General features: G+C 50.0%; 1 protein-coding gene across 2 annotated transcripts in view; it reads right to left on the reverse strand.

The window, feature by feature from the left end:
• Mllt1 (MLLT1 super elongation complex subunit) overlaps positions 1–17,517 on the reverse strand; it is a 45,699-nt gene that overhangs the window by 15,420 nt on the left and 12,762 nt on the right. For both annotated transcript variants that reach the window (XM_029531367.1, XM_021217887.2), the window contains exon 3: positions 14,428–14,510. In XM_029531367.1, the coding sequence (XP_029387227.1) occupies positions 14,428–14,510 (83 nt within the window). The remainder of the gene's footprint in view (positions 1–14,427; positions 14,511–17,517) is intronic.

The following is a 17,517-nucleotide window of genomic DNA, read 5'->3' on the forward strand; positions in this document are numbered from 1 at the left end:
CCACCACCACCACCACCACCACCACCACCACCAAACAAAAAGCCAGGATGCAGGACAGGAAGCCTCTGTGGGCAGCAGGAGGGCAGGTCCTAGGTCCAGTGTGATCCTGTTACCAGCAGCTGTGCCCTGAGCCTTCAAAGGACGACTCCAGTAGATGAGGAAAGGACAAGGGTCTCCCTTGCTTCCCCAGGGTGTATGGGTCAGTTTAATCAATGGTAGCTGTATAAGCTCTGAGGACTTGAGGGAACTCTGAGCAGGTGCTCAGTCAGCAATGTGCTATCCCAACAGAGCAGCAGAGTGGCCCTGAGTGTCTTGTTCATCTGATAGCGTGACTGCTACTGGATAGGTCCTCCAAGAATTGTGAGGAAGGGGCAGTAGGTAATGAGACTAACACTGAGGGCAGAGATCCCAAGCTTAATAGATATGGGTTTCTGCATAGTCTGGGAAAGGTGGGCCTAGATGAATAGGAGCTGTGGTCCCTTCTTGTTCCTCCTACAAAAGGGGTGCAACAGGCAGGCTGAAAACAGAGTCTGCAGAAAACTCTGCCCCCATATCTCCAAGGTCACCTCTGTAAGAAGCCAGTTTCACATGGGCTCCCTCTCCTGGCCACCCTTAACTAGATCCCAGATATCACTCTGTTCACAGAGGGGAACCCTGTCTTGGCAGGAGTGGAGATGACATGGCACTAACCCTGCATTCCCTATAAAAAGGACACAGCCAGGGAATAAGAACAGGACAAGGAGGGAGGACAGAAGAGGGAGGAGTTGCTACTGTATGATACAGGATCTGAACCTGGCCAGCTGACCCACAGTAGAGATATAAGCTCGTTCTCTTGGGGCCATCAAGCCTCAGGACCCAATGCCACACCTGAGAGAGAAACTGCTCCAAAGATGAACCAGCACTCCAGAGGGGTGGGGCTGGTCAACACCAAATGGACGCCTTTGGGGCTTAGCAAATCATCTGCTAAAGAGAGGGAACTACAGCTGAAAAAGGGTGTGGAGGACAGAGTGTGGGGCTCAGAGACTGGAAGGGAAAAAGGACTAACCAGTCAGTCTAGTTAGCAGGAAGATGACTGTACCCACTGGTCCCCACTGCACGTGGGGTGACTCCATGGCTGTGCAAAGCTGGCCTAACAGGGCCAGCAAGGACGCTAAGGAGAAGGGCTAAGCTTCATTGAATCCATAACTTAACCAATTATCACCCACCTAGTCACAAAGTCTAAAGGATCCTGTGGTAGTTTGAATATGCTTGGCCCAGGAAGTGGCACTATTAGAAGGTGTGGCCTTGTTGGAGGAAGTATGTCCTTGTGGGAGTGGGCAATGAGACCCACCTCCTAACTGTGTGAGAGCCAGTCTTCTGTTTGTCTTCAGAACAAGATATAGAACCCTCAGCTCTTCCTGCACCAGGCCTGCCTAGACACTGCCATGCTCCCACCTTGATAATAATGAACTGAACCGCTGAACCTATAAGTCAGCCCCAATTAAATGTTGTCCTTGTAAGAGTTGCCTTGGTCATGGGATCTGCTTACTGCAGTAAACCCCTAACTAAGACAGATCCCTTGGTCTCCATCCCCAGCACAAGGATTATTCACATGCCACACACAAGTTTTTCCAGAGGGTGCTGGAAGTCCTCGTGCTGGCGTGGCAAGCTCCTTACCAACTGAGCCCTGTTCTCTATGGAGTGACAGGGAGGGCAACCTGAGACAACACACTATGGCTTTAGTCACCCATGCTGACTCAGGACAGGTGAGAAACAACAGGAGGAGGCAGGCCTTGTTGGGGATGTAGATTCTGAGAGGTGGAGATAGACCTATATACTCTAGGACCTGAGGGACAGCAGCATGCTGTCCAGTCGCTCTCATCCACAAGGCTAAGGTCCTCAGTCACTTCAGTCAGTCTCCAAGTTGTCCCAACTTCAAGCAGCTTCATCACATGCCCCTTGTATAAAACTGCCACCCATACCCACCAGAGGGCAGCGAGCCAGCATCTCTATCCTTAGTCAACTGCAATGCCACCCAACTGGCCAGACCAGTCCTGGTGCCAAGGGGGCCAGGAGTCCACACAGCTCAGGAGGAAGGGCTTCAGGGCAGGACATCCCTGGGCACCTAGACCCATTCCCCACCCTGAGTGTGAGACAACAGCAGCCCCCACGAGGCCCCCAGTGTGCTACAAGCCCCGGGGTCTACAGACTCTATGAAGTCAGCAGTCAGATAAATTTGAGTGTGGCCTGAACACATGACTAAGGTCCCAGATCCAAGTGTAAGTTCACAAGAGATGCTGCTTTCAGCATCATGCCTTACACAATAGGCAACATCACTCAAAAGCTGACAGCAAATAAATGTGGTGGGGGAGGGGAAGGAAAGAGGGGGAAGACTGCAAGAGGCTCTGAGACCCAGCCAAAGAGCCACGGCCTACTCTGTTTTGCTGATTTAAATCCTGAGCAAAAAGACTAGTAAAACATACATAGGAAGTGGAAACCCAGACAAGACAAACCAACAGATGACAAACGCACACACTTGAACTGGGTGAAGCTCAATGATGGACATGTATCTGGCCTATAAGAGGCCCTGGGTTCAACCCTCAGCACCTTAAAACACAAAAGCAATAAGGAGTGAAACACATGTGGCCATCCCTGAGGCACCAGAAAGTGGCAGGCAGAGCCTCTAGGGCCTGCAGCACAAATCTGCAGACGCTCTGATGAGGTGTCTGAAAGTCTTATCTCCCACAGACGTGCAGTGGACTGTTTACAGGTCACAGAGTGAGCCACAGAGCTGGCGAAGTTCACATCCAAACACTCCAAGAGCAAAGAAAGAAGGCGCCGCAGGCGAGCCGGCAGCTGGCAAGCAGCCCTCCATTTCTCTGCAGATTCTAAACTTTTCTACACTGCAAGCCACTCCTTGCATATAACCTGCTGTCACGCTTTTATGTCTTTACTTGGCACCCTCTGCTCCTATGGGCCCTTCTGCTCTTCCCCAGGGTCACCTGAGCCACCAGGCTTTGTGAAACAGCCCAGGCTTCAGTAGTATCAGGGATACTCCGGCCAGAGTGCCAGGCCACACGTGGCTACGCCTCACTGCCCACACCCACAGACGTCCCTGGAGACCTAGTCAAAAGCTTGCCCTCTCAGGACCTCCAGCAATAAGCATTAGTGCCCACTCTTGCTGCAGTGACAAGTGTCATCCACCCTGGAGGAAGACAGGCTAGGAGATCCCTTGGGGGTGGTATAAGGGAAGTCCAGCCAGCAGCAAACCCTGGGTGAAGGCAGTGCATCTTGCACAGTGTAAGGACCCACCTCTGGGCTGGAGATGGCTTAGGTTAAGAGCACTTGCTTTTGCAAAGGACTTGGATTTGGTTCCCAGCACCCACATGGTGACTCACAACTGCCTGGTAACTCCACCTCCAGGGAATCAAACACCTTCTTCTGGCTTCTGCAGCAATACACACACACACACACACACACACACACACACACACACACACACACACACGATACACAAATATACACACAGGTAAAACTCATACACATGAAATTTAAAAAAAAAATCTTTTAAAAGAGAAGAATGAATCACTTAACCTAAGCACAGGGTACACAGATGAGGATAGCTCAGGCATCCTTGGCCACACAGAACTTGAATACAGCCAGGGTACACAAAACCCTGACCCAAAATAAAACAGACAACCAGATGGAAGGACTGATGGTCACCAAGGGACACTCTTGACAGCAGGGCAGTAAGGACAGCCACAGGTGCTGCAGTATGCATAGCTTAGGTGGGGTAATTGTACACTGGGAATCCCACAATAAAGAGTGGAGACAGTGCACCTGTGTAAGGACTGGGAGCCAGGAGCAGCCCAGATACTTCTTGCCCCGATAAACTGGAGCCCAGTTTACACTGGCATCCGCCACCAAGCCAGGCCCAGACCCATACACGGCAGAGCCAGAGCTGGGGACTGGAACAAACGAGCAGTTGCCAGGATGATTTCTACATGCTATGTTTGGAGGGATCAGGGATAGACTTATGCACCTAACACATGGGCCTGTATATAATTTGCAACTGTAATGGGTATATGACTCCATGGGTGGGACTGTGGTGGGCCATTGCAGGTCTATGGACAGTGTCCTTGCTGGACTCAGGAGACCTGAGGACAGATGGGGCCAATGCTACCCATCCTCACAGCCAGACCATCCAGCCTTCCAGGTGCACAGCCCTAAACCAAGGAGACTCACTAGGCTATCATGTGCTGGCAGCAAGGGATGACTGTCTCAGAACCCACCACAAACATCAACGTGGCCGTGAGAGAGGCTTTCCCCACCCGGTTCAGTCCCTAAGAGGAGGATGCACAGTGACAGGGCAGGGTTCAGCAGCAGCACAGGGAGATACAGCGGGACCTTAGGAGAAGAGAACAGCAGCTTTCTGCAGGGGAACCTCCCAGCAGACTGAAACCATGTGACACACTCCTCAGCAAGCAGAGACAGCGGGATCTGTGCCAGGAGGCAGCCCCTGTCATCCCAGTGTGCAGGGGCTGAGGCCGAAGGGTGCTAAGAAGGCTAGCCTGGGCTTTGAGTCCTTGACTCAGAATTAAACGTACACAGAGAGCAGCAGCAGATGCCGTGGACTAGTTCAGTACAGACTGGCCTGTCTGATGACAGCAGCCTCTGTAATCGGCCTGTGGCAGACTAAGCACACCGGCCAGGTGCGGCATCGCAGTTACAAGCACTCAGGTGACCCGGTGTGATGGTCTGTATATTCTTGGACCAGGGAGTGCCACCATTTGGAGGTGTGGCCTCGTTGGAATAGGTGTGACCTGTTTGGAGTAGGTGTGTCACTGTGAGTGTGGGCTTAATACTCTCACCCTAGGTGCCTGGAAGGCAGTCTTCCAATAGCAGCCTTTGGATGAAGATGTAGAACTCTCAGCTCTGCCTGCGCCATGCCCGCCTAGATGCTGCCATGTTCCTACCTTGATGATAATGGACAGAACCTCTGAACCTGTAAGCCAGCCCCAATAAAATGTTGTTTTTTTTATAAGACTTGCCTTGGTCATGGTGTCTGTTCACAGCAGTAAAACCCTAAGACTTCCAGCAACAGACTTCTGATCTCTACAAGTTCTGTACATATGGTACACACACATATACACTACACACACACTTGCACATAAAGTAAAATACACCGTTTCTTAAAACAAAACACACAAACTAACCAAATCACAGACAACTGGAAAATGCTAGCACGGAAGAGGGTAAAGTGTTCATTCTATAAGCACAGTCAAGTGTAGCTCTCTAGTTCCTGTGTGAGCTAGGAGTGGTGGTATATGCCTGTAATCCCAGCCTTGAAGAAGTATAGACAGGAGGGCCCGGGAGCTTGCCCCTTCGGTCTGTTCAGCCACCAGTGAGCTCCAGGTTTGGTGAGAGACCTTGTGTCAAAAATTAAGGTACAAGGAGGCTGGAGAGGTGGCTCAGTAGTTGTGAGCACTGATTGCTCTTCTAGAGGACTCATGTTCAATTCCCAGTACTCACATGGTGGCTCACAACATTTGTAACTCTAGTTCCAGGGATCAGATGCCCTCTTCTGGTCTCTGCAAGCACCAGGTATGCACATGGACATACACGTAGGCAAAACATCCATCCATATAAAGATAAACAAAAAATTTAAAGAAACCAAATCCTACTTTAAAAAGATAGAGTAAAATAATGTTTTTTAAAATGTGGGCCAAGATTAAGGAAGATACTTGATACTGACCTCTGGCCTCCACAGACACGCACATGGACATACGCTAATACACACACGTACTCATGCATGGCAGGACAGACACAGCACACAAAATAAATGCTAAGAAAATGCTAAAGTGACACGGAATAGCGGGGGCCAACAGACGAATCAAGAGAAGGAAGCGTCTTCCTACTCACAAGCAGATTCTAGAAGAGAGCTGTGGCTCAGCAGCTGAGAGCAGCAGCCACTTCTCAGGAGCCACAAGCATCAACCTCTAGTCCCAGGGGAGCTGATGCCCTCTTCTGGCCACCTTGGGCATCAGGCACACATGTGGTACACAAACAGATATGCAGGCAAACATTTAAACACACAAAATAAATATTTTAAACAAAGTAATTTTTTTCTAAAATAAGTAGAGATTCTGAACAAATCCACCACAAGCAAGAGATTCAAGCAGCTGTCAGGAACTCTCTGGAAACAACAGGCCAGTGGTAATCCCTGCACCTCAGAATTGTGCAGACTGAGGCAGGAGGACCGCAGATTCTAGACCTGCCACAGACAGACAGATTCTTGGACACAAGCTTCCCCTGGCACAAGCTCCTGAACATGCAGAAACAATAGCCTGCCCTGCTGAGCTCAGCAGGGTAGGAAGAAGGGTGGCGTTCTCTCAAACTATCTGTATGGTGGCCATCAACCCATACAGAAACCAGGGACACCACAGGAAGCCAGTGACTGACAACGCCTATGAGCACAGATGCAAATACCATGGTGAACCATTAGGAGAGTGGATCCGACGCCTGCGAAGATGGTGCACACCACACACTAGGGTTAGTCCAGGGGTGCAAGACGGAGCACACAGAACCACCTGGAGTGGAGCACTGCTAACAGGAAGGGAGCAGCCACACGGTTTTTCTTGACAGTGGCAGAAAAAAAAGGCTTTGACAAAATTAAATACCTCTTCATCATAGAAGAAAATCCCACTGGAAGCTAGGGGCGTGTGTGACATACAAAAGATCTGTGCTCAGTCCCTGCCTCTCTGAGGACAGAGCATCTAAAAGTCCTATCGTTTCCTCATGGTCAGGAGCCACAGCTTCCATGGAGCCTCTGGTCCTAAGCCTACACCCCTGACACAGAAGCCATCAGGCCCTTGTAATCTTGATCGGCAGTGCATTGCAGGCTGCACTTACAGAAGCTGTGCACACTGTGCAGGATAATGTGTGTGAACCCTACGCTATGCTGTGGTAGTAAAGTGTTTGGGTTTGTTTTGGTTTTTTGTTTTGTTTTCCGAAGTAGGCTTCCCTAACCCAATAGTGGGCATTTACAAAAGATTTATAACCAATGGAAACTTTCCCTAAAAACAGGAGGGAGGTGAGGATGCACCAATGCTGAAGTACTTACCAAAGCAATGAGACAAGAAGCCCAAGCAAGGTGTTGAATCGGGAAAGGGAAACAAGCTAACTGCAGATAATATGAGGGATGCTTGGAAAACCACCCCAACACACATCAACAAACTAAATCTATATTACTAATAAATCCACTGAAGCTGCAGATGTGAAGCTCTGATAGCTCAACTAAGTGTCACCATGATGAGATCTAGAGTTACCTGGGAGACATGACTCTGTGAGGACTACCTTGATTAGGTTAACTGAAGTGAGAAAATCTGTCCACTGTGGGAGGCATCATTCCCTGGGCTGAGACTCTGGGCTATACACATTAAAATAAATAAATGGTTCAGCAAGATGGTTAAATAGGTAAAGAAACATGTTTACTGCCAAGCCCCAGAACCCACATGGTGAATATGAGAACAGATTCCCACATGTTGTTCTCTAGCCTCTAGATACACAAAATAAGTAAGTATAATAAAACTTTATATATATAGTAAGTCTCAAAGGCCACACAAAAATAAAACCACACTGGCCCTGGAGGGTCGGGACTCTATAGCAGAACACATTCCCAGCATGTGTGAAGCCCAGGCTCTGTCTCCTGAACCAAACTAGCCCATAACTACTAGTGTAAACCTCAGGGTTGGCCTCTATGACCTCGGATGGCAACTGATAACAGTCAATGTGCAAAAACAGAAAAACCAGATTACCAAATTTCATAAAAATGTGAGATCCTTGTACATAAAAAGACACCACAAATAAGAAAACAACTGCAGATGGAAGTAGGGCACCTGCTGCTCACACTTGGCCAGAGTTTACTATCCAAAGTACACAAAGAACTACCATACACACAGCAACAGCAACTGAGTGGAGTGTATTACCTGAAGAAGTTATCTGTGACCAGTGAGCCATTAGAAGATACTGGGCCACCATGGCGAAATAAAAAAGGCAAGAACCTCAACAAGAAAATCCACCCATCCATTGAGCTGGCCATGCTTTAAACATAGAGTAGGTGTGGCTGAGGTCACACAAACACAGGAAGTCTCATCACAGTGAAAGCAAAATGGTGCAGCCACCATAGGACATGAGGTGCTGTTCAGAAAGTGAAACTAAACCTGATTCCTCCCAGTCTCTCCAACTCCTCCCAGCACCCCCTTCTCTGAGGCCCCTTACTCTTCTCAGTACTCCTCCTACTCCTCCCAGGCCCCTCCCTAATTCTTCCACTGCATCTACCAGAACAAACAATGCCATACACAGATGTGGCGCTGGCTGCCATGGTCGCTGCTGCATTTTCAACATCAGAGTGAAACTGGGGAGGAACAGTGAAGTTGCAGAGCTGGTCCCCTGTGGGCCCCACCTCTGTAACTTCTGAAGGACAGCCTGCTGTCTGCCGCCTGAGGCATGTGGCTCACCTACGCCCTGACAACAGGCTGTTTAAAGTAGCTTCTGAGAGCGTGAGAAGTGTAGAAGAAAGGCAGGGATGGGCTTCCATGTGGCTTGCTGGTGCTCAGCAAGGACAGCAAAAGCAAACAGCCAAGGTGCTGTGTACATCCTGGCAAACACTATTAGGCTCAAGCCTAGTTCAGGCTGGGTAAAGCTGGATGCTCAGCTACCACTATGATGTCCACAATCAACAGAGAACATTAAATCAGGGGTCTTTAAAGAAGCACATACAAGGGCACCCAACGGCCAGGCACAAAAAGGTTGGTATGAAAAACCAGAAGGAAGCGGCTCCTGATCTCCCCTGAGAGTGGCCATTCAGTCTCTAAGCCAGAGTTGGCCCTGAATGACACAAATGCAACCTACAGTATCTGTGCAAAAGTGAGCAAGGCAGGCATGAAGACACACTCATCCATGCTGACATATGCAAATGTGCAAACACCTCCATGTACATACATGCAAGCACTCATGTGTTCACACAAATACACAAATACACATACAAATAAATGTCAAGGTTTTTTATTTGGGTTTTTTTGTTTTGTTTTATTTTTCAAGACAGGGTTTCTCTGTGTAGCTCTGGCTGTCCTTGAACTCAGAAATCCACCTGCCTCTGCCTCCCAAGTGCTGGGATTAAAGACAAGAGCCACCACTGGCCGGCAAATGTCAAGTTTTTAAAAAGAAGGCAACTCCTTCTTTTTAAAATACCAACTCCTTTATAGACAAGGCTTCATAGATTCAAGGTAACCACCCAGCTAGCTGCAAGGCAGCTCAGCTTACCAGGAAACAGGTCCTGAGGCCTCAGCAAGCTCCTCACTGCCTGGATACAGACCTACCTACCAAGCGTTACAAGAAGCCAACAACGAGCCTTCCTCCAGCTACAGCCTGCAGAGGCCCTGGTCCTCCTCTGGATGGGTCTAGGTGGATGGGAAGGAGGGAGACTCTAGGACCACCCACAGACACTCGTGAACAGATGTGTCTGGAATGCCCTTGGTTCCCCTCTCTCTGATAATGTTCCAAGGTCACAGCCTCTGACCACTTCACAGACTGGACCTAGGACCCTGAGAGGTCTGTCCACTCTGACAGCAGCAGCTCCTAAAATATGAGCATGGTATGTCATTTAGAGCCTATGCTTTCTGCTGTTGCTAAGACAAGGACACCCCTGTAACCCTGCCTGGCCTGACTCCTGCTGCCTCCAGACACTGGATGTCTGTCCTATGTCTTTTAAGTCTCTCTCCCTGTTCTGATGATGTCCCTTGTCTGACAGTAATACACATTTGTACATGGCATAAGCAGCTCAACACAGGTAGCACTACACACACTAGAGGTATGGTGGCATGCCTCCAGTGTGTCATCTGGATGTCACCCAGAGCAAGATCCAAGTACCCACAAATGACCTCTCTCCCTCTATCTGTAGCCTGGGTGATGAGGAGCTAAGACCTTGCTCGACACAGGCACCACTGGTGTGATTGGTGCTTGGGCTCCTCCCTCCAGGGGACTGACTTCCAGCTCCCTAAGAGACACAATTCCCTGGGCTAGTCTTTGTCCTGAGAGTGTATGCACAAGTCAGTAAGCCATCGTACAGATGTCCAGTATGACTCAGAAAACACTCATACCCTCAGCAAGAGAATCTCACCGGTGACATGAGAGACCCTGCGATGAGACAGATAAGAGCCAAGAACTGCCTCAGAAGGAAATGTAGGGACAGGGCACTGTGCATGGTCAGCAGCCTAGAGCAACAAGGAGTCCACGAGAACATCTGACCTGCAGCTCACAAGAAGCCCTTGGGATCCCTGAAGAGTGCGCACAGAACCTCAACCTGGCTTGCAAGTTCCTGAGGCCCCAGTGCAATCCCTCTCCCCTAGGACAAGACATAGGACAGAGTCTCAAAACCTTGGGCAGAGTTGCCTTGGCTCCTGCCAGATGAGCACTCTCTGGTGTGGCTGTTGGGTGAAGCAGACCACCTGACCTGTGCACGGCCACCTTGGGCTCCTGGCACAGAGATCATGGTGGCAAATGAGCAGCCATGCTTCATCACACCCAAGGGCTGCTGGAAACCCCAGAGCCCCTCCTTGGGAAAGGATGAAGAGCAGAGGCTAAGCACACAGTGCAACCCACCCACCCAATCCTGCTAACACAAATGAGAAGCCAGGTGAGGGCACTGAAATGTGCTGTGGCATAGTCCAGTGGCCCTGGCCTATCCCACTATGGCCAAAGCAACTAAGAAACAGCAGGAGTGTGACTCTCCCTTTAAATGGTGCCTGGCACAAAGTCTGCCCAAGATGCCTGACCTGGATGACAGCTCCACCCAGGATGTGCCTCAGATAGTGAGACAGGAATAGGGGAAACAGCCTCCACCCAGGCTACTCTGCAGGCTCCCCAACCCAAGGACTCCACACTGTCAACCCTTGGGAACACCAACAGCATGTAAGGACATAGGAACAGTATACCTCACTACAGCCTTGCAATCAGAAAGTCAGATCACTCTAGCCTCTGGCAGTCATCCTTTTTTATCATATATATATATGTGTGTGCGTGTGTGTGTGTGTGTATGTGTATTTTTTTATTAGATATTTTCTTTATTTATGTTTCAAATGCCATCCCCTTTCCTAGTTTCCCCTCCAAAAATCCCCTATCCTCTCCCCACTCCCCCTTCTCCCCAACCCACCCACTCCTGCTTCCTGGCCCTGGCATTCCCCTATACTGGGACATAGAACCTTCACAGGACCAAGGGCCTCTCCTCCCACTGATGTCCGACTAGGCCATCCTCAGCTACATATGCAGCTAGAGGCATGAGTTTCTCTGCGTGTTTTCTTTGATTGGTAGTTTAGTCCCAGGGAGCTCTGGGGTTACTGGTTAGTTCATATTGATGTTCCTCCNAGGGGGCTGCAAACCCCTTCAGCTCCTTGGGTCCTTTCTCTACTTCCTTCATTGGGGACCCTGTGTTCCATCTACTAGATGGCTATGAGCATCCACTTCTGCATTAGTCAGGCACTGGCAGAGCCTCACAGGAGACAGCTGTATCAGGCTTCTGTCAACAAGCTCTTGTTGGCATATGCAATAGTGTCTGAGTTTGGAGGCTGTTTATGGGATAGATCCCCAGGTAGGGCAGTCTCTGGATGGTCATACCTTTAGTCTCTGCTCCAAACTTTGTCTCTTAACTCCTTCCATGGGTATTTTGTTCCCCCTTCTAAGAAGGATCGAAGTGTCCACACTTTGGTCTGCCTTCTTCTTGAGTTTCATGTGTTTTCTGGCAGCCATCCTTCGGCTGAGACAGAGCAGCCAGTTCTGGCTAGACCTGAAGTGAGCCAACCCATGAGGACTGGGGGTGCAGAGAGGACTTAGCACTGCAGAGCTGGGTAAAAGCCTGTGTAGTAACCAAGTCCCTGCCTATTGTCAAGAGTCTGTGCTTTCCATTGGCATGACATAGTTACCACACAGCCTCCTCACCCATTAGCACAACAGGCTCCAGTACAAATCACAGAGGGCTGGCTGGGGTGGCTGGGGGTGGCTGGGGTTAGGGTACCTGAGGAGCCAGAGCCCACATGCTTGGCCAAGCATGGAGAGGCCCACAGATGTCAGGGACACAAGGCCTCTAAGTACAGGGAACTATGAACAATCCTTAGCCCCCCAGGACACTAAGCCTGTCGGCCCAGAGGTGGGTCAGCTGCCCCAGTAGCCCCACTGCCCCTACACTTCAAGGCTTCACCGTGAACAGGCTGGCAGTACCCTTGTCCCTTCCTGGACCACTGCAGGACAGACTGCTGTGTTCTTTCTGCCACTCGATCACTGAAAGCTGTATGCAGGGAAGTACTCATGACCTTGGCTCTGCCTCCCCTATGGTACCGCTCAAACTCAGGATACACTTGCGATCCACTGAAATAGCACTTGCTCCCATGGGGCTGCACACCCAAGCCTGTCCCCAGAGGTCCTTGCGACAGAATGGTGCCTTTCCTGTCACTCTCAAATCTTTGCAGAGGTGATATAAAAAAAGACTGAGATAAACTCGGGCCTTGCAGGAACAAGGGTAGCCCTTGCAACAGAGACCTTTTCTGATACAGAGCAAAGCATGATGCTCCTGGACTGGGCCTCAGGGGTGGGGCAGACAGCTTCACTGGTGATGTTTCTGCTTACAAGCCTGAGGCTGAGTTCACTCCTGAGTGTGATCTATAACCCCAGAGCTGAGGTATAGACAGGCAGATGCCTAGAGCTCACTACAGCCAAGTCAGTGAGAGGCCATATTCTCACAAGATAGGGTGGAGAACTCATGAAAACATACCAATACACACAACTCAGAAAAAAAAAAAAACAACCAAACACAAAACCCTCAGGGCTGATGAGATGGCTCAGCAGGTAAGAGCACTGACTGTTCTTCCTAAGGTCCTGAGTTCAAATCCCAGCAACCACATGGTGGCTCACAACTATCCGCGTAAAGAGATCTGACACCCTCTTCTGGTGCGTCTGAAGACAGCTACAGTGTATGTATTTATAATAATAAAAAAATCTTAGAGCCAGAGCGAGCAGGGACTGAGCAAGTGGGGTTGATCGGAGCAAGAAGAGGTTCTAAATTCAATTCTCAACAACCAGATGAGGGCTCACAACCATCTGTACAGCTACATTGTGTAGTCATATACATAAAATAAATAAATCTTAAAAAAAAAAAAAAAAAAAAAGCTGGGCGTGGTGGCGCACGCCTTTAATCCCAGCACTCGGGAGGCAGAGGCAGGCGGATTTCTGAGTTCNAGGCCAGCCTGGTCTACANAGTGAGTTCCAGGACAGCCNGGGCTANACAGAGAAACCCTGTCTCNAAAAAANCAAAAAAAAAAAAAAAAGCTGTCTTCTGGTTTCCATGTGTGCATGCATTTGTCCATGTACATGTATGTTTGTGTGTCATACACATATACAAATGCATGGACAGAGTAAGATTATAAAGGTGTAAGAACTACAGAGCAACACTGGCAAAGCACAGGTGCCTAGCACACAGACCTAACAACTCTGGAGGCAGAGCCTCTGCCCTGGGCTGCTGCTGGCTGCTGTGAAAAGCACTGGCATGCATAGATCAGAAGCAGGCTGATGAAAATGTGCTCACATTGCATGCTGTCCCAGGTGCTCCTTGACAGACAAGCCCCTGTCTGTGGGCCCACTACTCCTGCATGCTCCGTTCACTCAGGGATACTGACACTCTTCCCTTAGAAAGGTAGTACTTCAAACACAGCAACCCGGCCCCCCACTTGCCAGCCTAGGACATTAGAGTGGCTGGAGGTCTCTGTGGCCTCAGCAGCAGGACCTGCTCCAGGGACATGTCCTTCTTACTCATTTTCCAGAGACTCAACTATGGAAGAGTGAAGTCCTGAGTTTCTGACTGAATGTGTACTGCTGACAGAGGTGCCTATGTCAAGGACACCATAGCCTCGGGTTCAGAGGGATAGCAAAGTCTTGAGGGGGAACACACCACACACAGCAACCACAAGCACTGACAGGGTGTACAGCTTTCTCATGCCGGGTGCTGACAGTGCACAGACTGCTCCCCTTCAGAGAGGGCTCCTTCGGAGATGAACTAGGCTGCCTCCCTGTCTAGCCGTGTGCATAAACCCCACCTCTTGGTCCCGCTGTGTGTGGGCAGCTGAGTTTCTCTGAGTCCAGTCTAGACCACCAGATTGGAGATCTCTGTGTCTTTCTCCACAGCTCTGCCCCAGTCAGGTCCAGGGACCTGTACCACCTACTACTCTCCGCCTATGCAAACTGCAACTGGCTCAACCTCCACTTTTTGTTGTTTTTCATTCCGTTAGGGTCTGAGCTTGGCTGACATGCATGTGCTCCTAGCCACCCTCCCCACCCCCGCTCCCTCCCTCACACAGGTCGGCTCCTGCCAGGGTCACAGGTGCTCCCCACTCAGCCTCTTACCTTGTTTTTGAAGTACACTTCAATGAGCATGATGAAGCCTGCATAGCCCGACTCCTCCACTTTGTAGGGGGGCTCCTTGCACACTGCAAAGAGAGTGAAAATACTCCATCAGCCTCCTGCCTGCCACAACCCTCCGGGCCCTCTGGCTCCGGCTGCCCAGGAGACTGGGCTACAGGAACAATGGAGCTCAGACCAGGGTTTCTGAGAAATGACAAGGCAGAGTGGGGTCAGGCTACCACAGACCAAGTGCTATAACATGTAGCACTCTGTGCAGTGACACGCACCTTGACAGCAGGGATCCAGGCAGAGGGCACAGGAGCTCCTCCCCAAGTTACTCAGACACCACTGCCTGAAAACCTTGCTCTGGAACAACCCTGTCCCACTCACTGTCTACCCACAATCTCCTTCAAATACCCTACCCAGGTGAGGCTGCTGAGAACAGCCACCCAAGCATGGTAGCAAAGGAGAAATGGAGATGGAGGGAGAGAGAGGAAGATAGCAGGGCTGAGGAAGGTAGGAGATGGATGACAATGACACTCTCAGATATCACCCTTGCACACCTTGTGTGACTCTGGGGCCAAGCTTAGTAAGCAGGTAGCCTGCAGGCCCTAGGAGTCCTTGAATGCAAGACCAGTAAGACATCTTTGCATGGGACCCAGGCAAGCAACTGCAAAGGCCAGACTAACCTGTGGCTCCACAGTCATGAGAAAGGTGGGCCCAAGACTCCCTTCTATTGGTTCCACCAGGGCTATCCTGCCCTCCCGGCCCTCACAATGCTGGGGACCTACATCAGGGTCTGAATGTGAATCATGGCATTCTCGCTAATTCATTTATTTTGTGTATATGCACTCACTACCCCTTTGAGGGTGGCCCCCTTAAACTGATGGAGGTGGAGTCTAGCCTGAATGGCCACTACGCCCTCACACTACCCACATACTCTAACCCTATCACCTTCTCACCAACCCAGCCATCAGAGATCCATGTAAGGACAACAGGGTAGGGTCTCTGGTCTCCAGGTCACTAGCTGCTCAGGGAGGGCATCACCTCATCAGGGATGGGCAACAGCTCAGTCCATCTATGTCAGGAAAGAAGTCCTGTGTGTCTAAAGGTCCCCAAAGGCCTTAAAGGCCTCCACCAAGTGTCCTGGAGGAACACTGGAAAGTTAGGGGCAGACAGGGGTCTTTGGGGACTCCCTCTGGCCCATAGTCCCACAGGGCAACAAAGGAAACTGAAATCTGGACTGGCAAGATGGCTCAGAAGGTGAAGAAGCCCGCCACTGACCCTGATGGCTTATGTTGGATCCCTGGAAGCCACATGGTACAGGGAAGAAAGCTGTCTTCTAGCTTTGATACAGACACTATGGTGTATCAGACACATACATAAAATAAATGAATTAATGTAATTAAATTGTTTTAGGATCTGGAGAGATGACCCAGCTCTTACAGAGGACTCCAGTTCAGTTCCCAGCACCCCTCACAAGTACCTTTAATTCTAGTTCCAGGGAATCCAATGCCCTTTCTTGGCACCCGCACTCCCTGGCACATACCCACAGAGACACACATATACATAGAATACAAAATGTAAAAGTGATAATAAAAACAACAACAACAAAAGCAAACCTTAGAGAATACAATGTTAAAGAAAAGTGAGTCCGGTGGAAGCAGCTTAGACAGCAGAAGGAATGAGTGGGAGCAACAGATCCCAAGCAGGTAACAACTGTGGCAACCATATGCAGGGTGCAGAGAGGGAAGCGCAGAGGACCGTCTTATGAGGAAGGCCTGGGGCAGCTGTAGTATACCACAGACCCAGCGGGATGAAGAGAGAGCAGACAAATACACCTCCTGCCACAGAAAATGTCACTGTGTATATGTGTGTGTGTGTGGGGGGGGTTCCTGTGATCCTAGCACTCAGGAAGCTAAATTAACCACGAATGATGAAAAGACCCTGTAATCTGACCTTGCAATGACTTTAAGTTTCTCTTAGAGTAACTCAGAGGTGAGGCCCAGTGAAAGACAAGCTGACCCCATCCTGTGTCAGATCCACAATCAGAGCAGTAAGCAACTCAATCAGACTCACTGTTCACCCTCCAACCCCAGAGCAGGGGGCACATTAGCCCAGAGCCTTGTCTGGGTGAAGGGTAGCCCTACAGGAAGGCTGTGGAGGCTCCAGGAGAGATGAGTCCTGTCATAGCTTCTCAGCAACCTCAGGAGGAGTCAGACACTGGACCAAAGCTGACAGGGAGGGAGGAAAAGGCCACTTGTACTTAGCAAACATCAGGGGAAGACTTCCTGTTTCTGCAGGCACCACAGCCACAACAGAGAAAGCAGGCTGATGTAAGTCCAGCACCAAGGCAGGACCATAGTTTTCAGGCTGGCCTAAAGATGGCTATGTAGCAGCAGGGTCTCCAGGCTGGCCATCAATGCATGGCCCTGCAGAGACTGCAGGAATGCACCACTGCAGTCAGATGACTGCACTTTAAAGCACAGGCAGACAGGAGTCTTGCACCTCTGGGCTGTCTGCTCATTTGTGAAGGCTGTCATGAGATAGACGCCTCCATGTACACCTGCTGTGTACAGCAGCCACAGTGCCATGCTCTAAGGCGGGAACCAAAGTACTGACAGAAGATGGGAGGGAATAGAAGGATGGATGGGTGGGTAGATGGATGAGTGACTGGGCGGATGGGTAGGTGGAAGAACTGACAGGTGGGAGGGTGTATGGGTGGATACGTGGATGACTGGATGGTAGGAGATAGGTGAACTGGTAATGAATACATGGATATACAGGTAGTGGGGGAATAAATGTGTAGACAGATAAATGGCTATATGGTTGAAGAGAAGGAAGAAGGAAGGCAGGTAGAAATAGAGAAGATGAGGACTAAGAAAGGAGGAATTTGAATGAAAAGCACAAAAGAAAAAAGAAAAAAATAATAGAATAAAAATAAACCACTGCTGCCCTTAAAAGTGCTCGGCCTGTGAAGAGAAAAGAAGCTCATAACCAGGTGTGGTGGCGCACGCCTTTAATCCCAGCACTTGGGAGGCAGAGGCAGGCGGATTTCTGAGTTCGAGGCCAGCCTGGTCTATAGAGTGAGTT

The sequence above is a fragment of the Mus pahari genome, chromosome 18, assembly GCF_900095145.1.
Source record: "Mus pahari chromosome 18, PAHARI_EIJ_v1.1, whole genome shotgun sequence".
Taxonomy (NCBI): Eukaryota; Metazoa; Chordata; class Mammalia; order Rodentia; family Muridae; genus Mus; species Mus pahari.